The sequence below is a fragment of the Mustela erminea genome, chromosome 19, assembly GCF_009829155.1.
Source record: "Mustela erminea isolate mMusErm1 chromosome 19, mMusErm1.Pri, whole genome shotgun sequence".
NCBI lineage: Eukaryota > Metazoa > Chordata > Mammalia > Carnivora > Mustelidae > Mustela > Mustela erminea.
In genome coordinates this window covers 20,785,166-20,797,751 of record NC_045632.1, presented here as the reverse complement: position 1 = coordinate 20,797,751, position 12,586 = coordinate 20,785,166, and the positions used below count along the sequence as shown (strand labels likewise).

The window sequence follows — 12,586 nt, the reverse complement described above, 5'->3', positions numbered from 1 at the left end:
GGAGGCCGCTCCCTCAACCCCTTCCATGGGCGGGTCGCCTGTTGCTCCCCCCAGATTTGATTTCCCATGTTCATATTAACTCCTTTTTGCTGATGTTTCCAAAATACAAAGACTAAAAACCTGGTATGTTGGCTTTTTGGTATTTTGAGGGTTTGTTTTTGGTTTTTTTTTTCCACGTTCTGGTATCACTTTCAGTGAGCCCGGAGCCTTGTTGGGCTTTCTGTGTGACTAGGAAGCACATGGGGCCAAACGCCACAACGGCGGGCTTCATACCTCGTTCCTTTGTGACCTCTGAATGTTTCAGACTTGGTTCCTGAAATTCTTCTCTGACGTTGTGCAATTAAGACACTTCTAACAGATTTGAATATTTTGAGATGTGACATTTTAACTACAGGGCTTTAGAAGATTTTTTTTTTTTTTTTTTTTTTTTGCTTTAGAAGATTTTTCACTAGCAGCAGCCTCTTTGATGAAGCTCACATATACAATATTTTCTCAATAGGACAAAGAAAATGGCCCAAACTTCCTTAGCATTTTATCAAAACAGAAGGAATTACCGGATATTTTAAATATGATGAAGGTTAAGTTCAGACCTTAAATGCCTATAAGCCTCTTTTATATTTAATGAATCATTTTGTGGTATTTGCATAATTCTATAAATTTTTGAAGTGTAGATAAAGCAAATGTTCACACATTATATTATAATGCTCAGTTTACCCATTAGTTCAACAGTAATTAACTTGTTGAAGCTTAGAGCTTCAAAAATAAATGAGATTATTTGTTCAAAATGCCATCAGGTCTTCCTGGAATGACATTTAAATTATGTAATGTAAATCCGTTTGACCTGTGAGTCCTTGTCATTATTTAGTGACATTTCTTACAGAATAAATTGTTTGCAGGTTGGGCAGCCTGCTATAGAGCTTGGCAGAGAGCTATAAAAACAAATTATCTTTTCATTTTATACATCATTTGTTCAAACATTGGTAAAAATTGCTTTGTTTTTCTATAATAGAGAAGTGTCATTCAGTGGTTAAAAGCACATTAGCTATTTTAGACACAGACCACAGACCGTGTGAGCGGAAGTATCTGAGAAGGAAGACTGGCCAGCATTACACCTGCCATACTGCATATTTTAAGTTAAGGACAACGGATGCCTTTCCCCTTTGCCGGCTAAGTTTACCACAGAAAATATAAAACACAGTGTATCTAGGGTTTTCTTAAAGTTCAGAAAATGTGTGATTGTTTTTCATTTTGTTCCACTTAGCTTGTTTGTTTTACTTTGCGTTTGCTTTACGGGTAAACTTAAATATTTAAAGTAGCAGTGAAATGTCCCAGATTTAGCACAGGGCTAGCATAGAAAACGAAGTCAGCAGAAGAAAGCGAATAAACCTCATCTCTGCTATGCTTGGAAGTCAGTAGTTTTCAAAGAAGTATTCTTTCTGGTTCATTTTATAGGCATTAGGATACTTGTATTTTGCTACTTTAAAATGAAACCAAGGACCTTAGGGAAAGACTGGTAACAATCCAGAAGATTGTTGGACCAGCAGTTGAAACAGATCACATTACTTTTAAACTTTCTGACTCTTTGAATGAGCCCAAACATTAAAACACATCACACATGAGTACAGCTTATTTCATTTTTCCCTCAAGGCCTCTCAGCAGCCATGGGACCCATCACCTAGCTCTCCCAGGGTCTGCACCCGCTGTGGGGGAGGGGACACTCAGGTGCTCTTAGAGCTCCCAGAGGAGAGAGGCAAGATTTGCCATGGTTGGACCTTGTCTGGTGTGTCTTGTTTCCAGGATAGCTAAAGGCCCACAGAAAGCACTAGTAAATACATGCCAGACTAACCCTTCTTTATTCGGAAGTGCTTGCCCATAGTGGGAGCTGCGTCAGGCTCTCCTTGCTTATTAGCTAGTGAGCTGCCTTTTTTTTTTTTTTTTTAAGATTTTATTTATTTATTTCACAGACAGAGATCACAAGTAGGCAGAGAGGCAGGCAGAGAGAGAGAGGAGGAAGCAGGCTCCCTGCTGAGCAGAGCGCCCGATGCGGGGCTCGATCCCAGGATCCTGGGATCATGACCTGAGCCAAAGGCAGAGGCTTTAACCCACTGAGCCACCCAGGCGCCCCACTAGTGAGCCCAGCACACAGTAGGCTGTCAGTGCTATGGTTTGACTGAATAAAGAATAACTTTGTGACTCCCCAGCAAGCAGTTCAGGACTCTGGACGTTTGAAACCTTTGTGAACTGTGTGAGTCATCCAAGTAGTATGATCAGAGTCAGGGAGGAAGATGAGACCTTGGTCTTGAGCCATGAATAGACAGTAGTCATCCATGTCCGCCGCAGTTATAAAACAGGTAAATGCTAGAAACAGCTCTGTGCATCGCCCTGATGGGGACTCCTGTTCTAATCCAAAATGGGGATGCGAAGGCAGTCTGAAGATCTGAGTGGTTGCTCTCAGCTCAGCCGCCGGGTTTATCACTTGTGCAGAAAGGCCAGCGAGGGACCCTCTAGGCAGATAGACCGTAGAAACCAGGATAGCGCAGCCACGGTTAGCTTTCACCGCTACCGCATGCTCCGCCAGACGGGGAGACCAGGCTTCACTCCTTCCTGCAGTCTACATCTGTTCAGGCCAGTGAGCCCCAAAGACAGCCACTTTGGGGCATTATTTAGTATGTGGCATTATCGCATTATTTATTGTGGTGCAATCATTTAAGCCAGTTAGGAGCATACGAAACGGAAGACTGTGGGTGGGAGTAGGAAAACGTTGACATTTTCTTGAATTAGTATTTGCCCGCGCTAACTCTCCTTGGCAGTTCTGGCATGCGCTGATGCGGGCGGCCCAGACCAAGTGTTTAGGAAGTGCCCGTTGAGTTAAATTAAGTATTTGTAAAACCTCCCGCTAAGGAGCACTACACCTTCACGTGTTGTCATTGAAACCCTCGTGTCCCCCTGACTCCAGGGGCAGATGTCAAGAATTCCCTGTAAACTGCCAGTTCAAAGGGACAGAGTAAATATCCGTTTGCTCTTGAGCTCACCCGGGTCTGCTAGTTAGAATGCTCACAACCTACCCAGCACGGCCAACCGCACTGGAAACTGTTTTCTCTCAGAATCCACACCTTAGGCTCTGGTGTGAGTTGTGTCATCATTGAGAAAGCTCCTTGAAATCCAGCTGACTGAGAGTGTCATTGTTAGGAAAAGGATCCTGAGGTCTTCAAGTAAATTATTTGTGACTTGAACTGTAGGGTATCTTACCCATAGGCACCCTAAGGCCATTGCTGGATGACATTCATACCATAGTCTTAGCATTATGCCGATGTACATGACCATCCTTCTGCCATAGGGGAATTTGATGGTGGCCTCTCTTAGGAACGTAGCGCCACAGTAAGTTTCTGCCCTGATCTCCAAAAATGCTGAGGAGGATGGCCTTTCCACAGAGCATGTTGAGTTTTAGTAAGTTCAGTTAGACTCCTTCTCAAAACTCTCCATCTTTTAACTCTCCCTGGCAGACCAAGGATCCTCTTAGCACTGGAAGGACACATGTGGCCCATGGTGTTCTCAGGGGGCCTCTGAGGACACGCCGCGTCGAGGAGGATCTGTAGAAGGGCACACATGTCCTTCACAATAAACAGACACCTTGTTCATTTGCAAAGGGACTCCCAGGTTCCCAAGAATATGGAATTAAAATCAACTAAGATTCTTCGTTTCCAGGGGGGAAAGGAAAAATGCTCTTACTGTAGCCAGGGAGTCTTTTCCTTCAGTCTCCACCGTTGTCCCTCACATCCCACAGGAGGCCGAGAGCTGCAGCTCGGTGGCACATGGCGAGCGAGGTCATGATTTAGTAATGTGAGAGCGCCCGCGTTCCTTAGGCATTCATCTGGGACTAAGGAAATACTTGTGTTTCCACATCAGAAATTGTGCATATCCCCATACTGAGTAATAAATTACTAGCTTTTTCAGAATTCTCTGTGTTCTTTCCTTTTTATGAATTCTATTTTTCTTTCCTGGAAAGTAATTTTTCATAATATCTGTGATCTTTTTTGTGGTCTTAAACAAAAACAAGTTGGAATTGACTTACAATCAGCTGCAGTTTCTGGCCTTCTGATTTGTTTCACTCTTGGCAGCCCTTTCGTTAAGTTTAATACAAAACACGAAGTCTTCTAAATTCTTTTTTGTCAGAATCTGCCCCTCGCGGGCCAGAGCAGGACAAGATTATGGGATTTAGCCTGGAAGATTTCCAGCCAGGAGATGCCCACATCCTAAGACCATTCGTTTTAAGAGTAAAGCCAGCAAAACAGTGAATGAGAAGTCTCCCAACTGTTGTCAAAAACAGATAGGAGAAGTTCCGTAAAACAGTTTGAGTGCAAATGCCAAGGGGCCTCCTGCATTTTCCCTGAAGTCTCAGCCATTTCTGAAGCAGCAGCCCCGTGGTTCTGGGAGTGTGATGTTGTGTTTGTTGTTGTGAGGAGATCTTAGCCGGGAGGTTAATTCAGACTCTTGAAATCTTCCAGCTCTAACACTCCCCGGAAGGCCGTGTTTGCTGGGAGCATGCAGCTGCTGGCAGGAGTCAAGCTGTGCACCGGAAGGACCTTGACCAACCACCCGCACTACGAAGACAACAGCCTGAGGGAGCGGACCAAAGCGGTGAGGGCCTGGCGGCCTTTCCTCCCTTGTAGCTGCTCAGGGCGAGTCGGGCCTGAAGCCCCCGGGGCTGGCGGCTCCGGAGTCTAGGGTTTGCCCTGCCCCACGTCCACTAGAGGCATCCAGATACGTTCCTCTTTGTTAGAGGAATCACAGAAGAAAAACAGCTTGCAAAGTACCAGAAAGAATATTTGAGAGCAAAGCTCCCAGCTCTTGACTCAGCGCGGGAAGGAAAAGGAGTGGGGGCACCCTGGTCACTTATTTTATGGACCGTTTTGTGTGTGTGTGTGTGTGTGTGTGTGTGTGTGCGCGCGCACACGCGCATTAATTGGTAATTCGGCCGCACAGTTCAAACTTCAGAATAAACCAAAATCTGCTTGGTGAAAAGTCTACACCCCAGCCCTCCGCCAGTGGCTGGTTCCCCTCACAGGAGACGATAGTGTTACCGGTTTGTTGTATATCTTTCCATGGGGATTTTATGCGTATATAAATGTGTACACACACACACACACACACACACACCCCATATTCATATTCTTCCCCCCCCTTTATGGACAAGTCACACACAGCATCTTGGTTTTTTTGGCTCTTGTATTTTACCCTCATTCCAGATCAGTATATTAACAGCTTTCTTGTTTTTAAACCTACAGAAATTGTGTTATGCAGATGTAGCATATTTTATTTAACAGTTGGGGTTGTTTGCCTGTCTTTGGCAGTTTTATAAACAATGTTCCTGATGGTAAACGTGCATACGTATCGCTCTGCACATCAGGTTCTCAGAGGTGGACGTGCCGGGGCGGAGAGCATGGGCGTTGGTCTCTTGAGTGAGACAGACGGTCCTAAGTCACTGTCTGGACAGACGGCACCAGTCACGTTCCAGTCAGCGCTGCAGGAGGCCACCTGTTTCCCTCAGTCTTCCCAGCGGTGGCTTCCAACTTTTTAATGTTTTTTTATCCATCACTTCTATCTTAGTAGCTGAAAATTTGCTGAAAAGTCTTATTTTGGCCTGAGATTTAGCTAGCCCAAAAGCTCATGATTTTTACTAAATCCCCTGGATTTTTATGAGAATATCTGAACCTAGACTCCTACTAAAATGGGAATTTTTCAGTTGGTGCAAGTGCTCGAGATCACCCCAGGTTAGTTGGAGGAAGCAGGGAGGGTCCCTGGCTCCCAGACCCAGAGTTCAGCGGGGAAGTGGCCTGTGTGGCTGGGCCTCAGGGGAGGGGCGGAGAAGCCGGGGCAGGTCACAGGGCTCCTGCACGCCACCACCTCCAGGACCCCTCCTGTGTCTGGGGACCCAGGGTTGTTCTCTCACAAAACTGACATCCTGAAGGTCCTGGTGCCCTTCTGCGGCTGTGACCTTCAAGTCCCAGGAACACTGTCAGCATGAGGCCGCTGCTGATCTCTGGCAAGGAGGGCCCCGCAGCGTCGGCAGCAGAGGCAGACCCCTCCCCAGCGGAATGGAGCGCCCATCCGTGCAGCTCCCTGGCCCTCGGCGCCCTGTCTCCTCAGTCACAGACACGTCATTAGAAATCAGTGTGTGGGAAGGGAGTCGGCAGCCCTACCTCGCACACACGCAAGACACCTAGCCTCTTCCCATGCCAAGTCGCAGAACGCGGGGCGCACGCCATCTGTGTCTTCACACGAGGGATGTGACGCTGGTGATGAGCGGGAAGGACGTGCTCCCGCTGAACCGCCGCTGCGTGCCGCAAGTTGCTCTCGCTCCAGGAAGGACGAGAAACAGAAGTGTGGGGCCTCCTGCTGCTCAAGCGGGGAGCAGCCTGGCCCCCGACCTCTGGTGGTCCTTCTCCCCAGCTGCGGGGGCCGCAGGCCGGCGCTCCTTACAGGCGTAGTTACCCCAGCCCGTGCCATCGTGTCCAGTGGCCCCTCTCGTCCAAAGATCTTTTTAAAGGTAGAGAGCGTGTCTTACTCCACCGCGTGCTTTCCTCCGGGAAGCAGCCTTCGAGTTGGCACCTGCGATCGGTAACTCCCAGTGACATGTTCTAGATCCCTGTCACTTGAGTGTTTAAATCCAGATGCATTCAGCATGACGCACTCTTCCTTCTCGCAAGGCTGAGTAATGGCCGCGTTCTTCCGGCAAGCCCACACCGCAGGCCTGCGGACGAGTGAGGTGCCGCGTGGGAAGAGTGTCTGGGTCTTCGACTCAACCCCTGCGGGACGCTGCCACGTCAGATCCCCCTCCGGTAGCTTCCTGGCAGTTGAGTGGTATTTCTTCCTCTTCCCCTCTTGTCTCATCTTGCAGGTTTATCAGATTTATGCGAAGAGGTCCCCAGAGGACGTGCATGCCCTCCTGAGGTCCTTTGGCGCTGACTACGTCATTCTGGAAGATAGCATCTGCTACGAACGAAGGCACCAGCGAGGCTGCCGGCTGCGGGACCTGCTGGACATCGCCAATGGGCATGTAAGCCTGTCCCCTTGTCCTGGGCGGGGCTTCTGGAGACGGAGGTCTGATCCGCACCTCTGTACGTGACAGAACGAGGTCATGAACCGAGTACCCAGCTTCACCGCGCCCTGTGGGACTCCAGGCTCTGGCACTTCAGTGACGGCTGTGAGGGCTGGTGAGGGGACAGATGAGGGGGCTTCAGGCTCCAACCTCCTGTCAAATAGAGCAGCTCTGTCTTTAGCTGATTTGTGACCCGAGGTTCTGCAGAAAGCCCATTTTTTAAGGCTTTGCTGTTAAAATGAAAACCAAAACCTCAACCTTTTAAAACCTATGCTCCAAAGCAGCGTTTTGGCTGGCACGTGCGTGGGACTGTGACAGCAGGGCTCCATTCCAGCTGCTGCTCCTGTCATTGTCTCCTTTGTCCACGGGCACAGTGCCACAAAGATGGCTTTCTGTAGCCAAGCCTCCACTCCAGAGCAAGCTGTCTCTCCTCCTCCTCCTGAGGAAAATGTTCTTGGAGCTATGCCAGCTCTCAGATTAGCACAAGCAGAAGATTTCCTCCCTTTAAGAGGTGACGTGCGCTGTAACTATTTGGTATAAAAGCTGACAGATACTTTAAAAAAGTGAATGGGAAAAAAATGATATACCTGGCCTAAATCTCAAAAAAACAAAAACAGTTGATTGTACAGAATTGGAGATTCAGAACACCTGAGATCTACTCTCATGGCAAGTTTCAAGCGTGTGGTTCTAGGGCTCTTACCTGTCGTCCCTGTGCTGTACGTTAGAGGCGCGGGACTCAGTTGGCTAATAACTGTCGGTGTGTCCTTTGACCAGCACGATGTGTTCCCCAACTTGACTGTGGTGATCATCTCACCATGTATACGTGTATCAGACCATCAGATTGTCTCCCTTAACTGTGCACGGTCTGATTCACCAGTTACGCCTCAGTAAACCAGGAGGAACGAGAACGTGAGATTCAAATATTTGCCCAAGGAAAGTAACTGTCCCTAATGATCTTCAATTCAGAGTATAACAGACCAAAGACCTGCATTTAAATTTTGATTCGTGTATAAGTTTTTTCCAGCTAGGCCATCTAATGAGTTGGAGGACTTCTTCTGGTCATAGTCATTCTTCTCTGTACTTCATTTTTGTGAGAGCAACAGTGTGGTACGTTCCTAAGAACAAGGAGATCCAGGTTCTACTTCTAGCTTTGCCGTTAAAGGTGATCATCGTGTGATACCCAGCTCCCCTCCTGAGCTTTGATTTATACTTCCCAAGGGGAAGAGGTGGACCCGATGATCTTTCAGTAGCCCCCGACATTGAAATAATAGAATTTACGTTCACCTAACATATCACTCTCAAAGAAACCCAACACCTATTCCTACTTCTCTTGTCTCCTATAAATATGATTTTTGCCCCCGAATTGTATTTGGTTTTGTTTTGGCTTTAGATGATGGATGGCCCAGGAGAGAACGATCCTGATTTGAAACTTGCAGGACACCCTCGCTTCTGTGAAGAGATAAAGAGGAACCTGCCGTCCTACACAGCATACTTCACCAGAGTGTTTCAGAACAAAACATTCCACGTTTACAAGCTATCGAGAAACAAGTAACCAAGCTCTCTGTTCCGCCTCTATTTTTGATACGTGAAGTCCATCCTAATGAAACTCAGCAGTAACATTTCATATGTCGTTAGGTAGCCTGTAGCCTGTACCACAAAGCTGTGATATGAGTAAGTTGTAGAGATGTTTACACAAGCATTACCGTCCTTGAAAGTTACTTACACAAGCTTCTGTCTTTTTTATCTTGTTTCATTAATGTTCTTTAGCCTAAACGTTCTCAACTTCCTAGGAGTGGTCTAGAATCTCATTGCTAGGGAGAACACTAAGTGGGCCACGCCTGAACAGCCACACATCATGGTAGAAATCCAGAAGCTGTTCAGGATTGAAATACTGTTAATTGACTTCAGACAGGGTAGAATCGAATTAAGGGGATGCATAATTAAATTCTTTAGTGTTGTTTCACTAGTGAAGGCCAGTGGGTGGCTTTTTAAAAAGCTCCTTATCGTCCTGTTTCACCTAAAAATTTTATAATGTTTTCCAACTGTCATGCTTTTAATTTTTTTTTTAAATCATGTTGGGTCTTTGTATATATCTAAAACTTTTCGTTGCGCACTGTCTGAAATGTAAAGTTTAGCGCTTCAGTATATGTGTTGTGTGTGTGTGTGTACGTGTGTACGTGCATGCGGGTGCATGTTTTAATGCTGGATATAGAAAAGTGTGACAAATTCCTTATTGTAAGTCATGAAAGGAGCAGAAATGTGATGTAGCCATGCAGGTTTTGTTACTGTTTAGTGTTATTTTAAAATCTATTGATACTGTCTAGCCTATCCTGCAAGTAAGAAAATTTTTCTTCATTTCTTACTCATTTAAATTTACTGGGTTTGCAATATTTTCTAAACTTTTTATTTTTAACCTTTGTATTTTTTACAGCCTAGAACCTTGCAAAGTCTGAATATTTTTAAAATGTTCTATCTTACTAATTCACTAATACAATATTTTTGGCAGAGAGCATTTTCATACCAATTTGATTTGTGGTCTCCAATCTTACTGTGAGGACCTGGGTAGTGTGATTCCTTTTCTTACTAAAAGGTAACCAAGTGCCTCTAAGTCATGCTTATTTGTAAACAACAAAGAGGATCATGTATACCTGTTCAAAAATTTTTTGATAATTGCTTTTATAATTAATTTCTAATGAGGGGGACATGTAAAAGTTGCTGATAAAAGCATATTGCACATTTAATTAAATCAAGATGGCTAATGAAATTAACTTTCTCCCCTGTTCTTGCCAGTTGGAAATGATGTAAAGGTTTCTCCTTGCAGCTGTAGGGAAGTATATTACCCTAGACATCAAAATAGATATATCACATGTTCAAATTATTTCACATTCAGTTACTACTTAATAAACAGTATTCAAAAAGAAATATTACACTGTCATGTTGGACTCCAGGATACTCGGCTTTTTTATCAAAACTTATTTAAATTAAAAAAAAAATTGACACTGGCTAGGTTACTAGATTATGCAGCTGAAACTCCTGAATTATGTCTTTCCTGTATCCTGTAATAAGGTTGGAGACCACTGCAGTTTAGGATAATACAATAATAAAACACTTTAATCAGTGCTAAAACTGTAATTAAGCCAGTAATGATGCATGCCTGGTGTGGCTGACAGCATGGGTCAGTTTATCCTTCAGCGAGTGCCTTACTCTTAGTTGAAATGAAGCACATGTAAGGTACATGTTAGACCACGTAGTTTTGTTTTTCAAGTCCTCTATTACCTTCTTAATAGATTTCCATTTTATTTCAACTATTTCTAGATGCACTAGTCTAAGCATTTGAGTATACGGAGCCTCAGTATAAGAAACATGTACTTAAATTTGTATGCTGATCATCTCCGCCTTGATGGCACACAGGAGTCTTTCTCTCCTAGTTTAGGTGCCACTGTTGCCAAGACATTGAGTGTTGAGTCTTCAGTGAAAAATATAAAGTGCCAAAAAAAAAAAACAAAGTCTTGCAAGACAGAATCCATGCATACACTCTTTACAAGACACTGTGACCATGTAGAGCATTTTTCTTTTCTGATGACCAGGTCTGTCAACAAATCATGTTAAACATTCTTAGTGCTCATCAGTTTCTCTTTTATGACCTTCTTGTTGGAGTCCACGGGAGGAAAGAGGAAGAGTGACTGACTCCTGGCCTGCCACCAAGCCAGAGCGCACCACCCGGGGCCTTTGCTCCCCACCACACAGATCTCTGCGGCTGTGGTCATATTTGGTAATAGCCTCAAATTGTGGCTGGTTTTTGGGTTTTTTATGGTTAGAATAACCACTTGATTTTGCTTCAGAGTTAGCATTCAGAAGAACCTCGAAGTACAGTAAGTGCTCTTAACAGTCCTCTGCTTACGTGACTCACCACATTCCCCGCAGTCTCCGTTCCTCCTGTGAGCTGACTGACCAGGCCGCTCCCTGTGTCCCCTCCTGCCTGGGCTCCCTCCTGTGTGCTCTGTGCCCGTGCCAACTGCTCTGTGCCAGTTCTCCTTGTTGTGAGGACACAGTTCAACACAAACCTAGGAAATAGGCCTGCAAAAAGCGGTTTCTGTGAACATTAACTGGAATGCTTTGGTCAGGTTTGATAAAGGTTGAGTGGCTACTAAAAATTGCTTTTAAATAAATTAGGCGTGGTTGGGAAAATTCTAAAATACTGGGAAAACATAAAATTCAAGAAAATTTCTGAGCTTTGATTGCTTCATAGATTGAACTACTCACTCCACCTTTAAAAATATCTAGACTGACCAGAGGTATTAAAATGTACCATCATATTACTAGTAGGATTTATGCAAGCATAGAACTGGAACCATTGAACCCTCATTGCAAAGGAAAGACCTTGGCTTCGCAGCAGAAGATTAGAAAATGAATGGACAATTATACATTTAAAGTTATGATTCCCTACTTGAATCTACTTACTTCATTAAATGATTTCATTAAATGACTGATAGTGATCACAGTGGCTAATAGAGGTTCTACTACAGTTGAAAGGTTTCAGTTAGTCTTTTATTATAGACTTAAGAAATAGGGATTCATTTCAGATATATGAGCCAGGAGCATAATTAGGTGTTATCTAGGCCATCTGTTGTCCACTTAGAGATTATTTTCTTGAACTTTGTGAGGTCAGCTAGGGGTGTGTGTGTGGATGTGCGTGCATGTGTGCGCGTGTGTGAGGTAGGGCAAGGGCAGATGTAGATACTTCCTCTGGTCTGCATCTTTTCTTCACAATTAACTAAAAATGTGTATTCTGATTCCACGGGAACTTTTTCTAAGATGTACCAATTTTAGTTAATCTTTGGCAAAAACCTACCTGAGTTAACATAGAAATACTCCATTTTTAAAATTTCATTTAAACCTTGGAATTAATAGGAAGACATTAAAACATTCTCAGATCATGTATCTTGGTTAATATGCTCCCAAATGCTTTATATATGACAACCTTTTGGCCCAGAAGAGAGTGCTTATCTGTTGTTGGAAAAAACTTTCAAGGTGAGAGCGGCTTGCTTTCTTGTGGCAACTGGCAATTGACTTTCTGTATTTAACATCCTCTGGGTAAAATCTTACAAAGAGCTTTTATAGTTTGTTGTACTGAACTGTACGGAGATTATATACTAAATAAAGCTCTTTTAAAGTACACAAGATGAGTGTCTTTCCTTTCTTTGAAGGTCAGAAACCAAGGAACCAGTTCCTAAAGTGTATTAAATACATGCTACGTGGAGGCTAGTCCTTCAAGATAGATAGGCCAAGGTCTTGGCTGGACTTGCTAATAGCGTAGTAGTTTATTTTTTCATGGAATTTGGTTTGATAGCTCATTACTTGTTTCACTTGAACCTCAGATTATAGTTTGTATTTCTAAAGAGAAGGCTGCTATCAGCAGAATTTATCCTCAAAGAGGTAAATGCTATTTGTTTTCACCTTTGGAGTTGTTTCTACTTGTTGATTAAT

The 12,586-nt window shown here is 44.3% G+C and overlaps 1 protein-coding gene across 2 annotated transcripts in view; it reads left to right on the top strand.

The window, feature by feature from the left end:
* The window catches only part of DPY19L3 (dpy-19 like C-mannosyltransferase 3), a 70,510-nt gene extending 58,233 nt beyond the window's left edge, over positions 1–12,277 (top strand). For both annotated transcript variants that reach the window (XM_032326419.1, XM_032326420.1), the window contains 3 exons: positions 4,506–4,638; positions 6,899–7,057; positions 8,490–12,277. In XM_032326419.1, coding sequence (XP_032182310.1) covers positions 4,506–4,638; positions 6,899–7,057; positions 8,490–8,651 — 454 coding nt within the window. In that variant the 3' untranslated portion in view covers positions 8,652–12,277. The remainder of the gene's footprint in view (positions 1–4,505; positions 4,639–6,898; positions 7,058–8,489) is intronic.
* The last annotated feature ends 309 nt before the right edge of the window (positions 12,278–12,586 follow it).